This window comes from Melozone crissalis, unplaced genomic scaffold (assembly GCF_028551555.1).
Source record: "Melozone crissalis strain CALT ecotype California unplaced genomic scaffold, PUWL_Pcris_2 ptg000016l_1, whole genome shotgun sequence".
Lineage (NCBI taxonomy): Eukaryota > Metazoa > Chordata > Aves > Passeriformes > Passerellidae > Melozone > Melozone crissalis.
The window spans coordinates 31,742,243-31,761,675 of record NW_026535794.1 but is presented as its reverse complement, the minus strand read 5'-3'; the positions used below and the strand labels follow the sequence as shown (position 1 = coordinate 31,761,675).

The 19,433-nt window shown below is 39.3% G+C and overlaps 1 protein-coding gene across 4 annotated transcripts in view; it reads right to left on the bottom strand.

Annotated features, from left to right (window-relative positions):
• Window positions 1-19,433, bottom strand: part of ABCB5 (ATP binding cassette subfamily B member 5) — a 73,930-nt gene that overhangs the window by 17,297 nt on the left and 37,200 nt on the right. For 2 of the 4 annotated variants that reach the window (XM_054273782.1, XM_054273783.1), the window contains exons 2-15: window positions 15,769-15,859; window positions 14,669-14,756; window positions 14,485-14,533; window positions 13,515-13,659; window positions 13,011-13,077; window positions 12,589-12,780; window positions 11,258-11,429; window positions 10,152-10,276; window positions 7,596-7,770; window positions 7,189-7,302; window positions 6,213-6,323; window positions 3,736-3,861; window positions 2,306-2,509; window positions 942-1,112 (exon numbers count right to left, since the gene is read on the bottom strand). In XM_054273782.1, the coding sequence (XP_054129757.1) occupies window positions 942-1,112; window positions 2,306-2,509; window positions 3,736-3,861; window positions 6,213-6,323; window positions 7,189-7,302; window positions 7,596-7,770; window positions 10,152-10,276; window positions 11,258-11,429; window positions 12,589-12,780; window positions 13,011-13,077; window positions 13,515-13,659; window positions 14,485-14,533; window positions 14,669-14,756; window positions 15,769-15,817 (1,788 nt within the window). In that variant the 5' untranslated portion in view covers window positions 15,818-15,859. Of the gene's footprint in view, window positions 1-941; window positions 1,113-2,305; window positions 2,510-3,735; window positions 3,862-6,212; window positions 6,324-7,188; window positions 7,303-7,595; window positions 7,771-10,151; window positions 10,277-11,257; window positions 11,430-12,588; window positions 12,781-13,010; window positions 13,078-13,514; window positions 13,660-14,484; window positions 14,534-14,668; window positions 14,757-15,749; window positions 15,860-19,433 lie in introns of those variants that run through there. The other 2 variants (XM_054273784.1, XM_054273785.1) reach the window with 2 other exon arrangements.

Below are 19,433 nucleotides of genomic sequence, written 5' to 3'. Positions count from 1 at the left end.
TTGATTAAAAAATTAAGAAAAAACAACAAAAACCCAAACATGGAGAAGAAAGATTATATGAATATTATTTTTGCATCTATGTGTTACCTCAATACTAATCACTGGAATTATGTGACTATAACAAAGAGCTGCACTCTACCTCAGAGTTAAACTCACTAGCAAGTGAAGATGACAAATTATGTGTTTCCCTTGAGCCGTAATGGTAATTTGTCTTTCTCTGCATAACTACTGAAATGAAATGCAGGATTTTTCACCTAATTAAAAAAAAATATTAAAATAAATATTAGACAAAAGAAAAAACATTGAAGCCAAGCCATGAAGTTCTTTTTCAATCAAAGCCTATGTGTTCTACTGTATGTTGATGGAAACTGCTGATGAAGGTGGGCTGTGAGGAAAGCATTGTGTGCTGATCAGAGACATGGGTACAAGACCTGACAGCTCTGCTCTGCAGCAGCACCCACCCTAGAGCCATGGGGCTGCTAAAAGCAGAAAAAGAATGAAAATGGCTAAATTTCCAGAGCTTTCTTAAAATTTTGAAGCAACTATTTAATAAAGAACCAATACTAGTAATCCACCTGAAAAAGGCCATTCTGTCCTCATAACATGTCTTGATAAGATGCCAACAATGTCTTACCAGCAAATGAACAATTATGATTTGAGAAAGGGAGTGCAGGAGACCTAAGTTACAGTTCCACATGACTAAATGTCTTCATCATAATTAATAATGCAAAACCAAAACCCCTAAAAATCAAACCCAATTTTCAAATAAATTTTTGATGGTTCAAAATCCTTGTTAAAACACTGAAATTGAGCATCCATCCAAATTTCATTTTCCAGTGTTCTTGATTCAGATGGAAACCTGCACTGAAAATTGTACATTAAGTTTCCTTAAGTGCTTGTTGCACTTTTTCATGGCAGCTGCTAGCTCCAGTGAGTCCTACCTTATCAAGAGCTGCTTGCACTATGGATTCACTCTGAGTATCTAATGCAGATGTAGCTTCATCCAGAAGAAGAATCTTGGGATTTCTTGCTAGGGCACGGGCAATAGCTATTCGTTGCTTCTGTCCTCCACTCAGCTGAGCCCCTCTTTCACCCACCATGGTGTTAAATTTCTGATAAAGGAGACAACAGAAGAGAAGTTGTGAGACATCTCAAATCCTCAATTCTCAGTGCAACCCTAAGTACTCATCTTCTAGAAGATGTAGCTTCTTCCAGCTGACTTGAGCACAGGCAGAGCAAACAAAGAAGGGCATCCATCCAACTGGCCCTTAGCCAAACCCTCCTACCCCCACATATTGTGCCTGCCTATCTTTGAACTTATAGTTCTTTAAAGATCTTTATTGCTCACTCAGTGCTCCAAACCCTGGGGTTTCTCAAGGCAAGCCTGTAAAAAGGATCTCTATATTTTCTGAGTATTGCCTACCTTTCCAAAAGAGTTGGAATTATAGGGACACACCAATAGTGTGCCTCCCCCTTGGAGCTATGGTTTAGTTCCTACTGACCATATCACTTACTGCAAAGTCACAAGTCTCAAAGTCCACTGTAGTTTATTATTACATAGCTATTTAAGAGCAAATATGAACAAATCATTCTTCCTGAGAACAAGGAAGCTTGGAACAGATTGATATGTTTGAAATGGCTCATACTTGAGAGATAGGGCCAAGCTCTCTAAAGTAGTAAAAGGATTTGAAATCAAATCCCAGGTGGGCACTTCTCCCACATTTTTTAACTTCAGGAGCAAAGACAAGGACATATTATCCATTTATGAGGATGTGTTTAGAATGCTTGACCTTGCTTCTCAGCTCCATCCTGAAAGGAGTAAGGCACCTACTGCTAAGAGAGGGCTCAAAGCTGTGAATCTCAGAGGAAGAGCTTTGTAGCTGCTAAAGGGCATGCTTATTTACTTCAGGGCATACTTATTTACCTCTTCACACTCCCTGCTATTTCCTGTGAATGTACAGACAGCTCCTGACAAAGGGCTCTGGATTTCTGTTTCTTCTTTTTAAAAGCCAACTCTTCTATGCCTCATGGGATGGGTAGGGATGGCAATACAGCTGTGAAGCTTCCTTTCTCCTGAGTTAAGGCATTGGCATTTTTTCCCAGACTCCAGTACAAGTCCTTTGAGAGCAACCAAAGGCACAATATCTAGTTGAAACACTCTCTGAACTGAAAGCTGCTTGAGGCAATAAGTATATTTTGAGAAGTTGTAGTATAACTTTGATTCCCAAGCTCTGCCTCTCAGAAACAGGACACCAGCCTAAATGGATCTTTCCTTCTTACACTCAAAGTAAGTTCATCAACTTACATCAGGCAGTCTGGATATAAAGTCAAAAGCATTGGCTTCCTTGGCTGCTTGCTCAATTTCAGCATCAGAAATGTCTTCTCTCCCATAGCGAATGTTCTCAGCTATTGTGGTTGCAAACAAAACAGGCTCTTGGCTCACAATGCCAATATTTTCTCGTAGCCACTTTGTATTAAGGGTCCGAATATCCCGACCATCTAAGGTAATCTGAGAGGAAAAGTGTGTCAAAGAAGTCAAGGAAATGCACTCTATTAATAATAAAGCAATTAATTACTCTTACTTGAATGAGGTATCAGCCACAAGGTCAAGAAAAAAAAAAATTGTCTTTAATAGAGAGCTATGTTGGGGGAGAAGCTACAATTGCAGTTTTTCCATTTGTTGCACAAGATGGAAAATTATGATGAGTGGCATAAACAGAGAAGACATCAGGGGTTTTTTTTCCTCCTGTTTGTTATCCCCCAATAACTGTCATGTCTGAGTTGGCTTAAGAATTTCACAGCTTCCTTGCACACTTTTTACGTGATTCTCATGCCCCTATGCCAGTTTGTTGTCCTCACAGTTGCGGCTACACAATCATTCTGTGGCTGTGGATAACACCAGATCAAAGAGTTCAAATTGACTAAAAGAAAAGGGAAAGTTATTTTTAACCTAGGTAATTTGCAGTGGGGTCCTATGAACGTTGGCATTGACACAGCAAAATGAGGCATGGGGGCAGGAATGAACAGCCACAGGAAAACTAAGTTTAAGAAAGAACTGTGTTGTAAACAGCTGCCTTGATACCTTAAATATCAATAGTTCAATTTTTCATATTTGAAATGTTTACCTACTTTCAACTAGCAGTAGTAACTATTAAGTAGCATCCTTCAAATATCAAATTTTCTTAATACTTTGTTTCATTTACCTAATTTTTTTCCTTTGGAAATTTAATGCGGGTCATATTTACCATTTACCAACTGGATTTAGTGTTTAGTGGTAAAACACATACAATGTGTAATGATGGAAACTTCTGTGGGTTAGCAGATAGTGAAAAACAAGCCAAGAAATCAACCATTTAAAATAGGAAAACTCTCTACAGGTTTTAGCTTACATTCAATGAAAACGAAGCAAAATACAGCAGGACTCTGTTGGACTATGCTTTGCCTAAAAATGTTTAGGGAATTTTAAAAATGAACAGTTGATAATTATTTTAAATTCAGATCTTGAAAGCCTTGTGTAATTTGCTGTTTGTGATGTAGTACTGTAAGAAGGAGCAGAATAATGAAGTCAAGCCAACAAGAGAAGATAGTTCATTTGAAATTTAAACTGTGGAAATATGAACTATACAGATATATGGTGAAATTCAGCCAAAATAGAAAACAAGATTCAGTCAATATGGGAAATTCATGCATGTCCTAATTGCTCTGAGTTTTTACAATTCCTTTGCAGACACTCACTTCTCCCTGGTCAGGATCATAGAATCTCTGCAGCAACTGAACAGTAGTGCTTTTTCCACAGCCACTGGCACCAACTAAAGCAATGGTCTTCCCAGTTTGAACTTTCAAGTTTAGACCTTTGAGGATCTGCAAATAAATAAAAACAAAATAAATATATGTCTTAGTTTAACACGTTTGATCAGCGAACAGTCTGTCAAGGTAAGTGTAGCTGTTGCTATCAAGGCAGTCGTGAGGGCCAAAGTTTAAAGGTATGGCGACATTAACGATATAATTGTATAATTGTATTATTGACAACAATAATATAATGTACCTGGGAATATTCTGGAGCACTGATAGGAAAAAGTCATCACCCATGCTTGTGAAATGTATTAGCCTTTGAACAGGATGGCTGCATGCAACCTGCCTTTTGGGAATGGCCCCTAGATCCTCTGGCTACCAAAACAAGCCTGGGAAATTTTTGAGAAGATTGATAACTGGAACAGGCCAAGTTCATGCCAAGAAACATTTTAAGAGTTCCCTTGCATAGACCATTGCATTCCATTGCCTGGGAAAATTCCCCAGCACACTCAAACTAATCTAGACGCAGCCACACTACTCTGAACTTCATAGCTAATTTTCTCCAATTTGTGTGATCTAGTAGCAGGCTTGGGGTTTTAAATTATCCTGCTGTCCTACATTTTCCAGAGCATAATAATTATGAATCTCACAGAAAATTATTTTCAGGTGCTAAAAGGTATCACTGAAAACCAAGCCTGCTTTTTTATATTTTTAAAATATAAATGGCTGTTTTGATGAAGTAATTGCTGGAAAGACCTTAATAAGTCCCATTCCTTATTTTTAACAGTCTCAGCAATCTGAAGAGTAGCTGCAGTTAATGATATCATTTTTTGCTATTTTCACATTTAGAGAAGATTTTACCTCAAAAGATGTCCATGTCATTACAAGTAATGCTGTGTAGTTGCCAAAATATTTGGCTGCTATGGGAACTCTTCTTGTTTATACCAGGCTGATTTATAAGTTTGCCTACACATGTTTTTGCAATGAGAGATTAAAATAGTTGCAATATTCCTCTCCTCTCACATTATTACATCCACCCAGTTTTAGATCCCCAGGAAGCTGATATCCTGGTGTCTGCATTAGCAAGAATGAACTTTATTCTAGATACCACAATATTTCCACATGCAACTAATTACTACCACACACTAGGCTAGTTCTAACTCTCTTTCATCAGGCAATGTATTGCCAAGATCAAACCAATAGAAACTGTACTCCTTAGAGTTCTTTGATTTGGTTTTACCTCGACAGGGAAGGTTATCATGTGTTGCATCAACTGGTTGAGAGATTGTGGGTAACTTCTACGCAGCTTTGCTGATTCCTTTGGTTCTACTAAATAACACTGATGCTCTTAGTAGGGAGAGCTGCTGACTGATTTGGGAAGGATGAGAAATATTTCTTATTTCCCTCCCATTTGGTGTGTTGACCCACAACATAGCTCAGCAGCCTGAATAGGATTTTTAGGAAGAAGGATGAAAACTCTGCTATGTGCCTTCTGATTTCTGAGCCAAGAGGGATAGAAGATGCATTGTAAAAAATTCAGTTAAGGAGAAAGCCCAGCTCTGAATTTGACCTCCAAATACCCCAGTGTCCTGGAAACAGATTTGATGCACAGTGGGACAGACCTCAGATGACTGAGTTGGGAACAGCCACCTTAAAAAACAGCCAGAGAGGTACAAACATTCCCATGCTCACCGCTAAATCAGCATGTCAAGTTTTTCATTGTTGACATTTGACATCTCTATTTCCACCTTGTTCTTCACCAAGGAAGAAAGTAATTTGCTGCTGTTCTTTCTCTTTCTCTTTCATCAAGGTGTTTAAAAGATTGTAAGAAAATACTGTAAGCAGAGAGGTCAAACCAACTGTGCCACCACAAAAGTAATCACCATGACATGACGTACACAGGTCACTAATGGAAACTGAACTAGCAAAGAGCAGGAACAACAGTTTCTTGAACAGCAATTTTAGTGTATTTCCAAAATGATGTTTGACTTCCAAATGTACATTTAGGATGATATGTTCACAAAAATACACTATCAATGTATTGAAAGTCCATCTCTGATAATTTTCCACACAGGATGTCATAACTCCAAAGAGCCAAGAAACTGGAAAAAAGTAATTTTCTGGTTTAACTGCTTAAAGTCTGGAAGCCTTAATGAAAGATTTTGAAAAATCTTGTTTGATTTATCAAAACTCTTTTTCATAGAAATTCAGACTAGGGGCAACACATATTAGATTTGTCCTCCAGAAGAGAATGAGTTACACAGCAACAGTAGATCTAGAGCTTTGTCTTTGTGCATCATTGGGAGGAAAATTATGCCCCATTCCCCAAAACAGGAATGCATTTCACATTCAAGAACAAAATTAGACAAACAACATGGACACAAGTTGAATAAGTTCCATAGTCTAAACAGATCACTTACTTTAATATCAGGTCTGGAAGGGTAACTGAAGTGGATGTTTCTGAATTCAATTTCTCCTACGAGTTTGTCTGGCTTGTATCCTTCCTTAGAACTGCTATCTATGAGCCGTTTCTGGAAAGAGGTTTGTAAAATAAATTGGTGGTTATTTCTCTTTTGGAACTGTTATTTCTCATGCATTGGTCTTTACTTTCTCAGATGCTGGTTTATACAGAATTTTACATTGTAGCAGAACTGCTGCATTTTACCTGCAGAATGCTGAATATGGGGGAACATCAAATTGTAAATTTTACTTGACAAATATAGTGCATTTTCAAAAGCAACAAAATCCATAGCAGAAAATCTATAATTGCAGAACTTAGATGCATTCTCTTGCAACCAAAACATGGGCCTGAGTAATCTGTATATGAGGGTTTTATACTCACATGAAAAAGAATGATGTATCCTTTTCTCCATGAACTTTTGATTCCTACTTTAAAATATTTTATATACACAGATATGCAATTGCTGCATAGCACAGCAAAATCAAGATAATGATATGGAAAACCTTTTTTATAGCAACATCAGCATTACAGATTATTATTGTTATAACTTTCAATAGTGATATTAATCCCCTCTTCACCAATTCCCCCTCCTCAATAAACCTCATCTCAGCTGAATTTGTGCATACATGCATTTTTAAAAATTAGTATAGTGCCATACTACTTTCCCTCTGGTGCTGAAAGTGTAATATTAGAGAAAAACCTCAACCATATATCTCAGACACGCATATAGGGTTTTCCAGCTTTCACTCTAACAAAGAGGCTGGGTTTTTTTAGATCAATGAAAATATGGGTTTCTGTAATAAACATCTATAGAGTTGATGATTTGGGGCCTTAGAGCGCTTTTGTTCCATTTCTTAAGGAAAAAAAATAAAAAGGAGAAGGAGTGGAAGCTAAGTTGGTTGAAAGTCTTCTATTCTATGTAGTTAGGTCTTTACCTTATTGATAATCTTATATATTTCATAGGCAGCCCCACGTGCATTGCCGACAGTCTCCAGGTTAGGAGCTGCCTGTCCCAGGCAGAAAGCTCCGACAATCACAGAGAAGAACACCTGTGGGAGACAGAGAGGAGTATTGCAATTAATTATTACAGTGCCACCAGTGCCTACGTGGGCACTAGAAAGATTTAAGCACCAGATCTAGGTTATTCATCCCACCTTACAAATAGAGTCCAAGACAATCCAACTTGTTTGATTAAAAGCAAGATGAATACCATTCAGTTGTTTTATACTGAGTGAGTCTCTAACAACTAATTTAGTAAGCACATGTCAGAAAACAGAGACACCACTTGCAAAACTTTCCCTGAAGATACATAGCATTTTTCAAACTGCACTGCTGTACTTACAATTAGCACACGGCCGATGTCATAATGTGGATCCTCAGCAGTGAGTTTGGTCCCATACCAAAATGCAAGGGCATAGGATCCAAAGATAAAAAATTGTGAAAGACCTAGGCAAGTGTTAGTGGTAATGGATTTTTTCATTCCAACACGTTTAGCCGCCTCTAAGTTAGCATCGTATCTGAAAGTGAGTAAGGAAACCATTAATTTGACAGGTATCACATGCCATTCTGGTTAACACTTCCCAGTGCCCTTTTCTTAAATAACAGGATTTATATAAGAAAAACAATTAAAATCTCAAAGGGAATACAGGGGATTTTTGTTTGTTTGGGTTTGGTTTTTTTTGTTTCTTTTTAAGAGAGGACTATTAGGGAGGTAATTAATTTGAATAAATCTACTCTGACATATGCCGACAATATTGGCATACTGTTGTCAAAGACATTCAGAAAACAATGAAGTATCACAACTTCGTTATCACAATGGAAGACACAACAGCACTCTTGAACTCCTTGTTTCCATTAAACCTGAAAGGAAACCTTGAAAAAGTTTTAGCAGCATCGTTCATCACAAAGGTAAAGGTTAGTTGTCCACATTTAAAACAAGCGAAATAAAAACAAAATTCTCCAAAAACCCCAGGCAACAGGGAAGGAGATAAATGAGAGCTCCCTCCAAATGCAAAGTTGTTTTCTTACTGGCCATTTTGGGATGTCAAGTATTTTTCCTTGGGTCAGTTTATTGATTGGAATATATAAACAGTGGACACAGAAAATCAGTATAGAGATTAACAAGTTCAACTAGGGAATTATTTTTTCCAAGGATGGTTCAAATTCATTCACTCATGCATAGTTTTCAGCAAATAGCTTTCATTTACTCAAGCTCTTTATGCAAACTGTAGCCTAGGAATAGTGTAACTTTCTACCCATAATCAACATGGTCAGTAGCTTGCACTCTTTTCCCAGTACATATTTTCAATAAAGTACAATCCCATTATAGGAAGACATGCAATTAATTCAGCTGGGAAGCAATCATAAAAAAAAAACCCCTGCATTCATTTTGTTAATGTAAATTTCTAAGATGCCACCAGTGCTGCATTTGTTAGTCAAACATATTAAAATATTTTGACTTGATTGTGCTGTTAAAACCATGCCCTAAATTTGAGTCAGTGGCATCATAGGTCTTCCAGGGAAATGGGTACTGCATTTAAGTAGAGTGATAAATACAGGTGATCACTCAAACACTGAGGAAAAGCCAAGCCACTGCCTGCAACTAAAGGTGATTGAAGATCCCTTGCAAGAGTAAACTTTTGCTGCAGTGGAAGCATTGTGCATGAAAGGATGCTTTTCCTAACTCGGAGGTCAGTAGGAGTCACAATCCACTATCTGAAAAATGCACTCCCTGGTAGGAGCTTTTCCCTAGTAGAAGATATTCCTAGGGGAGCCACTATGTTTGTTTGGGGCTTTTAGATTAAATGGAAGTAGAACTGTAGAGGAGGCTGACTGGTCAATCATAAAAAGGAAAGGTCTTACTTGACTCAGGTATCAATTATTTTGACTTTAGACAAAGTATTTTGAATTAATATTGACAGGTCCTGTATTTAATTTTCAGACACTGGTAATTGCAGAATATGGGGAGAAGGGCAGGGGGCAACTTATCTGGGTCATCTTAGGGCTTTTTTTTGCCTTTAATGTGCAAACAGGAACAAATGTCCAAATACTGTTGCATCTTAAAAACAAATTCCAGTGAGCAGAAGACAGGGCTAGAAGATAGTCAGAGCTCAGTTTCTGGAAGCAAATACAGGAGCAGACTGTAGGATCCTAAGCTGGGGTTGACATCACCTTAAAAATTCTGCACAAGACTAAGGCAAACATGAGTTGAAAAAGATGGAAGAATTTCGTGGGGCATATGGATCAGGTCATCTGCTTTGCCCTTCCCAGCTGCATGGAACCAGTGATGCCTGATATTTGTATAAAAAAAATTTATTGCTTATGCTTGTTGAGTTATCTGATATGCAGGTCAAAAAGTTTGTGGCCAGCCACAATCATTTCACCTTGTATGTATGACTACGGCCAATGCTGGGCAGCTACACTTGTTGTTTGCAAATCATTAAAGCTGCAAATCATTGTAAAAACCAGAAATGTGTTTTTGCCCAAGGCTGTTATCCAGTGTAGTTTAAAAATAAGCTCAGCAATCAAAGTCCAGAGCAGTAGCACAAATGCTCTAGAAGATAAGCAACTGACTGCATGCTTTGCTGCATCTGACTCGTGGGAAAGGTAACCTTCCCACCACTTCCACATTCAGTTCAACTCCAGATCTCAATCAAAGGAGAAATTTTCATCTCTGCTGCAGTGGCAACACCAAGTAGTCTGTATTCACTGACTAGGTCTATTTGCACACCTTCGTTTTCAGATTATTTGTCCACTTATAGAAAGACAAAATGACACCAAGGAGAATCTCATCCTTCTCCCCCTCCCAAAAAAAATAAAAAATCCCCACAAAACAAATCCACAACTAAATGTCCTTGCCATATTTTAAATATGGTTATTTATTAATTCTAAAACTTACTTCTCTAATGACTTTTGCTGTCCATTGAAAGCCACAACAGTCCTGATTGCTGTCAAAATTTCTTCTGCCACAGCTCCTGCTTTGGCATAAGCAGACAGCTCTTTAGCAGTAAGGGATGCCAGGAGCTGTGAAGTTGGAAAACAGGTGTTATTGCAGCCTACTGAAAGAATACACACACTGTCTTGGTGAATAACAACAATCCCACAAGGTACACAAGACCAGACTCAGCAAAGTGGGGATCAGCTTCTCCCCATGTCCTGAATTTCCCTCAAATAGATTTCAATTTATCATTGTCTCCTCATTACAATCAAAGGCTACACAAACATCATGAGCTTCCTGACCAATCTGCTCTCCTCCCAAGCCTACAAACTACACTGGGAAGAGTGAAGCAGGGAGTGCTGTAGCTGCTCTGACTTTCTGAGGTGTTCAGACACTAGAACACCAGCTGATATTGAAGTAAGCAAGAAAATCACATTACAGCCTCTAGCATTCTTAGCTTATTTGTAATGCTTCAGGTAGGAAAAACCCCATAAAATCATATAAATAGCCATTCAGGAGTATAAGCCATACACATTAATGTGGCAAATAGGAAAACTTTCCCCTTATGCACTATCTGAAAGGGAAACCTCTCCAGCCATTTCACTGATTTATATCACTTCAGTTTTCAGCAGCTGTATGTACATGCATAGCTGTATAGATTTATTCTGTACACAGCATGAAACTCGGCAAATTATTTGCAAGGGATGTGGTACATGCATGTACAGATGGAAAGAGGTTGAAAGGTATTTGTGCTAGGAGGGAGAAGCGAGGGCTTCCCCAGTGCTTGCCATGAGGCAATTGCTGTGCCAGAAAGATGCTCTGATGGAGATTACCCTCATGCAACATGGCATAAGGACAGGATGTGCAGACAGAAAGAACACAACTTACAAGATTGTGCTTGGGAACCCAGAGAAAGGCTGCAGGAGGAGTAGAAATCAAAGTAAGAGTGGGACCAACCTCCCAAATTGGAAACCACATTAGGTTTCTCCCATTCTCTGCCCCTTTTCTGTGCATAGGAATTGTAAGGTTTTTCTGGTTTCTTTGTTCAAAAATCCCCACACACTTACAGTTGACCAAACTGCTGCTGATGCAGCAAGAAGTGGGCTGACTGACATAACCACCAGAGTCAGCTTCCACCCATAGATGAATCCTATAATAAGCCCTGACACAAACGTGGAAAAAAACTGCAGAAATATACTGATCTTGTCTCCGATGCCTTCACGGATGGTGTTGATGTCACTTTAAATAACAATAATAAAAAGAGATTTGTTAGTATAGAATTACTCTCATTTTGACTCCCTCCCCCCTTTTCTCGCTGTGTGGCCTCATGTCAGGAGCTTTGCCATTTCCTAACCGGCAAAAGAAAATTTCTGACCACAGCTACTGAACAGTACCATTTAGGCTCTTATGTAGCCAAAACACAGCAGAAGCCTCCTGTTTTCAAAGATTCATTTTCTGTATTCTCAACATTCTCTGTTGTTTCTGTGCCATGTCACTAGGTCACCAATGACCTAGTTTCCTCATCTGGCATCCAAATGGAGCAATGTGAGCAAACAATCAAGCAGCCTCTTCATCCAACTTGACCGTCTCTAAAAGATTTCTTCTGCTCAGCTCTCTGATGCTTTTTATGTTTGTAATTTTGGCTACTGACTCAGATAAAGAGCCACCTCCATTCCATCATACCATTATTTGGAATAACCCCAATTTTTCTTACAAATTTCCTTCCCTATTTTCTCTCCCCAGAACACACAGATGTTAGAGTTGAGAGTGGTTTCATTTAAGCTTCTCATACACTTTTCAGGACAGATCTGTATCCAAAGCTACTATAAAATCCAGAAAAAAAGTATTAAAAAAAAAGTACTGTTCACACATATAATCCCATAGCTAAAGGGCATTACAGTTCTCACCCCTAAATCTATTTAAGCTTGTGGAACTACTCCAAAGACTTTAACTGGCTAGATAGAATACTATGAGATACAAGTACAAGCCATACTTGTACAAGTATTGATACTGAAGTCCAGGCTCATTTCCATTCAATGAAGTGTCAGCTTTCGGTGTGTATAAACTAGGTGGAGACAGCAGAACTGTTTGTTTAGCAGTGGCTGAACATGTACTTCATGGACTTCAGAAAGCCAGTGTCAGGCATTTTGTGAGAAAAAAACCCAACCCTTCCAATGCACATACTACAAACAGCACAAATGAAGCTGAAAAGGATAATGAATTTCCCACTTTGAGTTGTAATATGTCACACTTTAGGTTTGGTAGATTTTTTTTTTATGTTTTTGGGTTTTTTAAACTCTCTATAGGCTATTCTGCTGAGATAAATGTCAGTTTACTTTTAAGCGCCATACTTGGGGGTGTGTGTATGTGTGTGAAAGAACCAAAACAGAGCCCTCACTCTGTCAGTCTGGTGTTCAATGCTCCTATTTGGGTACTATCAAACCAAGCCATCTCTTGATGGAGCACTGCAAAGAAGAACTTCTGCCGGATCCTTGCGGTTTGCCTTGTAGCAGCAACCAAAAATGTCCACACTTGGATCATGCTCAGGATCAACACAGCAAAGCCAATTGCCACGTAGTAGTAAGCATACCTGGGGTAAGGGAACAAAAGCCCATGTGATCCCACTGTAGATCATGAGAGAAGTTAGACACACAGAACAGCAACTAGTCTTCATTAATCACACCAAAGTTATCACCATCAGTAAATACTGAAGCTTGTGGTGCATTTTTGGGAAGGCAAAAATGGCTTCTGCTCAAACAGATAACACAGTAAAAGAAAACCCACTAATACATTATTTACAGGATAACTACAGATCCTTACTTTGTCATTTCACCTTCTATATCCACACTTGGATCTGATGGGCAGCTGGAATTGTTTACTGAAGTATCTGTGAAGAGGAAATAAAAAGTAGGAATATTTGTGGAAGTGCTATATAGAGGAACTGATACATAGCAATATGGGGTCATCAGGTTTGGGAATGATTTGTATTTTGCAAGTGGAGTCTTGCAATACAAACTTAAATACAAAATTATTTGGCAAATATACATTTATTTTTAAGCAATTAGTGATAACTGAGGTTGATAACTCCCTACTATCTTAACAAAGTCAAAGTACATTTATAAAGTGCACATCCAATGCTTTGGTTTTGCCCTGTACTAGTCATTAAAGGTGGATTGAAATGCCTGGGTTATTTCTAGCAGGATGAATGTTGCTCATAATATGCTCCCTTAGATATGTACCAATGAATAGTCTGGGGGAAAAAAATCTTAGCCTCAGTAGCAAAGCACAGCCAATATGTAGAGAAATTGAATTTAAACTTTTTACCATTGGATTGCACGCCACTTAGCACAAAGCTGTTTGTCATCTCTCCAAAGATAATGATCATAAGTGGCATTCCAGTACCATTTGCAGCCGCTGCAACCAAACCAATTATCATCAACAGGACATCCACCCCGTCAGCATAGCGAAACTATGTAAGCATTAGAAAGAAAAAAAAAAGAAAAGTGACATTACACCTGATAGTTCATGCATTTGCTACAGTACAGCAGACTTGCAGAACATGCTCCATCCACATATTCTAAGTAGCAGCACTCCAGTTGAAGGTAAACTCAGTACATAAGGATTTTGTAGTAGCGCAATGCATCTTTAAATTAGTACCCAGACTGCTAAGAGAACGCTGGCAGGACACAGATTCTTAGTCTGGGAAAAAAGCTACATGCTTGCAAGTGATGATGACCTTTGTAGAATATACTGTGTTTTGTGTTCCGTTGAGTTACATATTTACTAAGATAATGCCTCTACTATGTAAACAAAAGCGAGTTATTGACCAGCACCTGGCTCATACCTACCAGTGGAAAATGTTTTCAGCAGAGGTAGATTGTACCTTAAGACTTGTCGACCCCTGAAGCTTTGTTCTGTTTGGGGAAGGGTGTGAATTTAAACTGCTATAGATATCCCAGGATGTGGTTAATCTGAAATCGGAGCATTTTATTCCTGACTGGTCTGATTTACTCAAAGTACAAACATACATGGAATTAACCGCAGAAGAATAAAACTTTTCTTGTTTCAGAGTAATCAAGTCCACATGCAAGAGCTATTTTGTTTGGGAGTAGCTGTCCTACCGAAAACTGCCACAAAACCATTATCACTGGTTCTCAGAGAGCAGGTGTAGAATCAGTAGTCCTCAAGCTTTTTCTCCAATGTTTGTTTGCCTATGAATTGTCATTCATAACAAACTCACTATGTCAAATAAAGAAAAGAAAGTATCAAGCAGATCATTAGACAGGGCACTAACCAGCTCAAGAATGCCAACCATTCGTTTCTCTGGCTTCTCATCTTGCTTCCTAGAGTAAAGTACAAAAGACTAATTAAGATGAGGGTTTTTTTTTAGCAAACCTGTATTAAACTCTTCTCCTCCTTCCCCTGCCCTTCTGATATCCCCATACACCCAGGTAAGTTAAAGTTAAAAAAATGCCTACATTTCCTTCTTGGGCTTTGACTGGTCAATTTGTTCTACATGTTCTTCATGCTGGAAAGAAGGATCATCACACTCCTTGTATCCAGATTCTGTGAAATAAAAACACTTTCTTAGCATACTAATCCATCTATTATACTACCTTCTTGTGTCTTTCACTGCTGATTCTTTTGCATTTAAAGACTAATTTTTTTCTCATGTTCTTGGGAGGAAGTTTGAAGAAAAATTCACCAGGCTCTGTCTCTTCAGTTTGTCTTTATTCCTAGAAAAAGCTTCCATGTCCATTTCTGAGATGGAAACAACATTTTTATAATTACAATGCATTTATCCAGAAAGATTATCAAAGACTAAAAGAAAAAGAAAGTTAATTCTTCCTTCCAATGCCTGCACAACTCAATGCAAATTAGAAGTCCTCGCAAAATTGCTTATAGTGAAGATTATAATTGCTGTAGGTAACACTGGATAGGTGGGAGTTAACTAAAGAATCATGTCCTTGACTCTAATAAACATCTTCACTATTCAATTGCAGTAGTTGTTTGTGCTGGCTGGGAGTTCCAGAAAGTTAGATGAAAGCATAATCCTCCCCAGGAAGCTTATAGTTCTAAATGCATCAAATAAGGCATAAAAATATATTTAAAGAAACAGATGAGTAACCACAGTGGGGAGCCACCTATAAAACAAAAAGAGACAAAGTGCTTCCCATACCAACCACTCCCAATTCACATTTATCTTAACTTTTGCTGCTGACTCACAATGAATAGAATTTTTTTAGCTACTCTTTTAAGGTTAGTTGGCCTACAATGGCTGTTTGAGACAACAATTTGAAAGCAATAACTTTCTTCCAGCTCACCTCAGGAGAATTTTCATGCCCAGGCTAGGACCCTCCTGAATAGTTTTACAAATGCAAATCGATTTTGTTGAACTTGATGGAATGATTCAAACAAAAAATATTGTATAGGTGTGGCTTCAATTCACTCATTCATAGGAAACTTATCATGTTATCGCCTACAAAATCACTATGGCAATCAGGAGAGCTTCACAGCATTCTTTAGTTCAACTCTGTGGAACGTATTCTTCAAACACACATGTGGTGTTCCTTCTTACCAGGATTGGAGAGGTTCTGTTCTGTGGAATTTGCAGAGTAGTCCTTCATTGTTCTTTTTGTTGCGTGCTTATGAGAGAGTCACATTAGAGCCTGAAATAAGCCCCCCCCCCAACAAAACACTTTGATTTAGTAAATATTTAAAGACTTCATATCTGTGGGTTTTTCCATTACTCACCACATTTTGGTCTAAACATGATTCTACTTAAATAGAAAGACTAGAAAAAGAAAAAAAGGTAACAGTGTGAAAAAATAAGTACTCTTGATGAGATATTAAGAACAGTGCACAGTATTACTAAGCAACTTAGGTCAGTAGCCTGTTTTGGTAGTCTTTTATGATAAATCCTGAAATTACCAACATAAAAGTTACTGTAAGCAATCTCATTCAGAATGGATGATTTCCTTCATTACCTTATGTTTATTTAGAACTAAAGGAACAGCCATAACATGGTCATGAGTACAACGATAAGACACGCACTTTTTAAGCCATGTTATACTAGGCTGCATTTAGAGGCAGTAAAGAACTGATGCTCTTAGTTTCCCCCAGGCTTCTATTCCTAATCTATCAAATATACCGGTTAAAAAGAAAAAGAAAGAACAACAACAACAAAACCCCTAGCAAGAAGCTGCACATGAATCTGATGAAGCCTGAAACAACATTGATAAGAAAATGCTTAATCAATCTCAGATAAAGTGGAAAAAAAGAGAAAAAAACCAAAACCCCAAATCCGACAACAAACACCTGTCCGCTTTCTGACTGAGCTTTCCCCCTCTCGTTATTTCAGCTCACCTTCACAGCCCGCCGTGGCTGGGGGGCCGCAGCCCCGACGGCGAGGTGCGCGCAGGGCGAGCCCGCAGCGCCCGGCCCGGGCTTTATAGCGGCCAAGGCACCGGCAGCGGCAGCGGCACCGCCCGTCCGGGCTTTGTAGCGGCAAAGGCGCCGGCAGCGGCTCCGCCCGTCCGGGCTTTGTAGCGGCAAAGGCAGCGGCAGCGGCGCCGCCCGCCCGCCCGCGGCTCGGGTTGCGGATGAAGGTCAGCGCCGCGGCCGGGCAGAGCCGCCCAGGATAAGGGGCCTGCCGAGGGATGCCGGCCGGCTCCTGCTCTCTGTCGCCTTTCAGGAGCCGCCCGAGGGTGTCCGAGCCTGCGAAGCGCCTACGGAGAGCCCATCAGCCCCTTGCCGCAGCCCCGCTTCCATCCTTCTGCGTCACTCTCGCAGAATAGCTAATATTAGAAGGGGACCACTGGATGTCATCTGGCCCAACCTTCCTGCTCTAGTGGTCATCTAGAGGGCATAACCTAGGATTGATTGGTACAGATATATTTTGAATATTCCCAGTGAAAGAGGACTCCACAGCCTCTCTGGGAAACCTGTTGGAGCGCTTGATCATCTGCACAATGCAGAAGTTCTTCCACATGTTCAGGTGGAACTTTTATGTATTCCACTTTCTGCTTGTTGCCCTCTACCCTGTTTCCTGGCGTCACCGAGCAGAGATGCTCTGTCCTGTTGGGACCAGGTACTCACAGACAGTGATGAGATATTTCTCAGGCTAAACAGGACCAGCTCTCTCAGCCTTTCCTCATAAGTGAGGTGCCCCAGCACCCTCATCATCCTCATAGCCTTACACTGGACCGGCTCCAGAAGCTCCATGTCTCTCTTATGCTGAGAAACCCAGAACTGGACACAGAGTCTCACCATTACTAAAACTAGATGAATTTAAATCTAGAAAACTCAGCTGCTAAGGAGAGATGAAGGGTTATTTGGAGAGCTGCATGTCCAGGGAAACATTCAGATTTGGGAAAGTTTTCTGCAAGGTCCTATCACGTTTGGGAAATTGCATCACTGCGCTTGGAGAATTTCAAGTAAGACCAAAGATATGCTAGTGAATTTCAACTAAGAATTGTTATTAAATAAAGGCTTTTCTGTTCCACTTCTAAATGACATGACAACTGAAACCAGCTAAATCCAAAATTGTTTTTAGAGAAACTAAGCAATGTGTTTTGCTCATTTGGTTCTCAGCTCTTCCCCACAGTTTGTGTGTTTTTTGGGTTTTTTTCAGAAATAAGACTTGGTTTGGGCTAGTTGAGAGGGTGGTGGTTGGCTTTGTTGATGTATTTTTTCTCCCTTCTGAAGAAATCAGGTAAACAAATTAGATTTTCTGCACAAGCTTAAAAAATAACAGTTTTCAGCTTCCCCACTGGTACATATTATGATCTATATAATTTGCTTTCAGTAGTGCCTCTAGGGTTTGTGATATATAAACTCCTAGTTGTTCTTCCATCCACCAAATGCCGGTATCCCAGAGAAGACTCCCAGATATTTAAACTAGTTACTCAGTTGAAATTTTTCTCAAGTAACAAGTGCAAGACTTGGCCTAATTTAAGTTTCTCTTGGCCACCTCCCACTAAGTATTCAGATTATGTTTGTGTTACATTCATTGGTCATGATGCTCTGAAAGAACCTCAGAAGAAAATGTTACTGGGCATTGTTGTCTCCTGCCCACTGGAACACTGTATGTTCAGGTAGAGTCAAACTCTTGCATGTCAGACCTATGACTGTTTCTGTGCTTTTTTATCTCCTTAGCATTACCTAGGATTTATATTACTTTTATTTTATATCACTTGCATTACTTGTATATCTATGTAATTTATATTAGCCTATGTAATTTATATTAAGAGAAAAGGAAGTGCAGGGGAGCCTTGTCACAACTACCTGAAAGGAGGTTGTGGCAAGATGTGCATCTGCCTCTTTTCCCAGATAAGTGACAGGATGAGGAAGTGGCCTTCAGTTGCGCCAGAGGAGGTTTAGCTTGGATATTATGAAAAAAGATCTTCACCAATGTTGTCAAGCATTGGGATAGGCTGCCCAAGGGAAGTTGTTTTGTCACCATCCCCGAAGGCATTTAAGACACGTGCAGCTGAGGCACGTAGGAACATGGTTTAGTGGTGGACTTGACATTGCTGGGTAAATAGTCTGACTCAATGATCTTAGAGGTCTTTAGGTCTTTTCAAACCTAAACGGTTCAGTGATTCCATGGCTCAGTGTTAAGCCTACATAATGCACATACACAGCTGTTCTCTGCTTCAAAAACTTAAGAAGGCCTTTGGCTTCTGCTGCCATAAAGAACATAAGTTTACAGATTTTTGGAAGAGACAGAAACACCAAGGTGAAATTATTTTGCTGTCCCAGCCTCAGGCTTAGCAATTTTGTGGAGTATTTCCTTCACCAAAGGTAACAAGATTTCGTCTTACTCACCTCAACAAGAGTGAGAACTACAGCTCAGTTTTTTATTTAAACTTCTCCTGACCACACCTCAGTTTTTTATTTAAACCAGTCATAAACTATTATTTTCAGAAGAAACTATCTTTGCACATGAAATTTTAGAAGAGGGATGCATCTCACCTGGAAAGCAAACTCCTGGTGTGTGATTAAGAACACATAGATAGCCAAGTAGATGAATGGAGGTAGCATGAACCCAAAAAAATGACTAGGACTCTATTTCAGAGCTATGCATTACTCACAGATGGTATTCAGCATCACTGGCAGCTAGGGAGTTTTTAATACCTCCAAAACGCAGACACTTTCACTTTTCAAAGCTTCATTATTAGTTATTCACACACAGTAACAACAAAGTTGTTACAATCACAATTCAGATCCATTGCTCTGTAC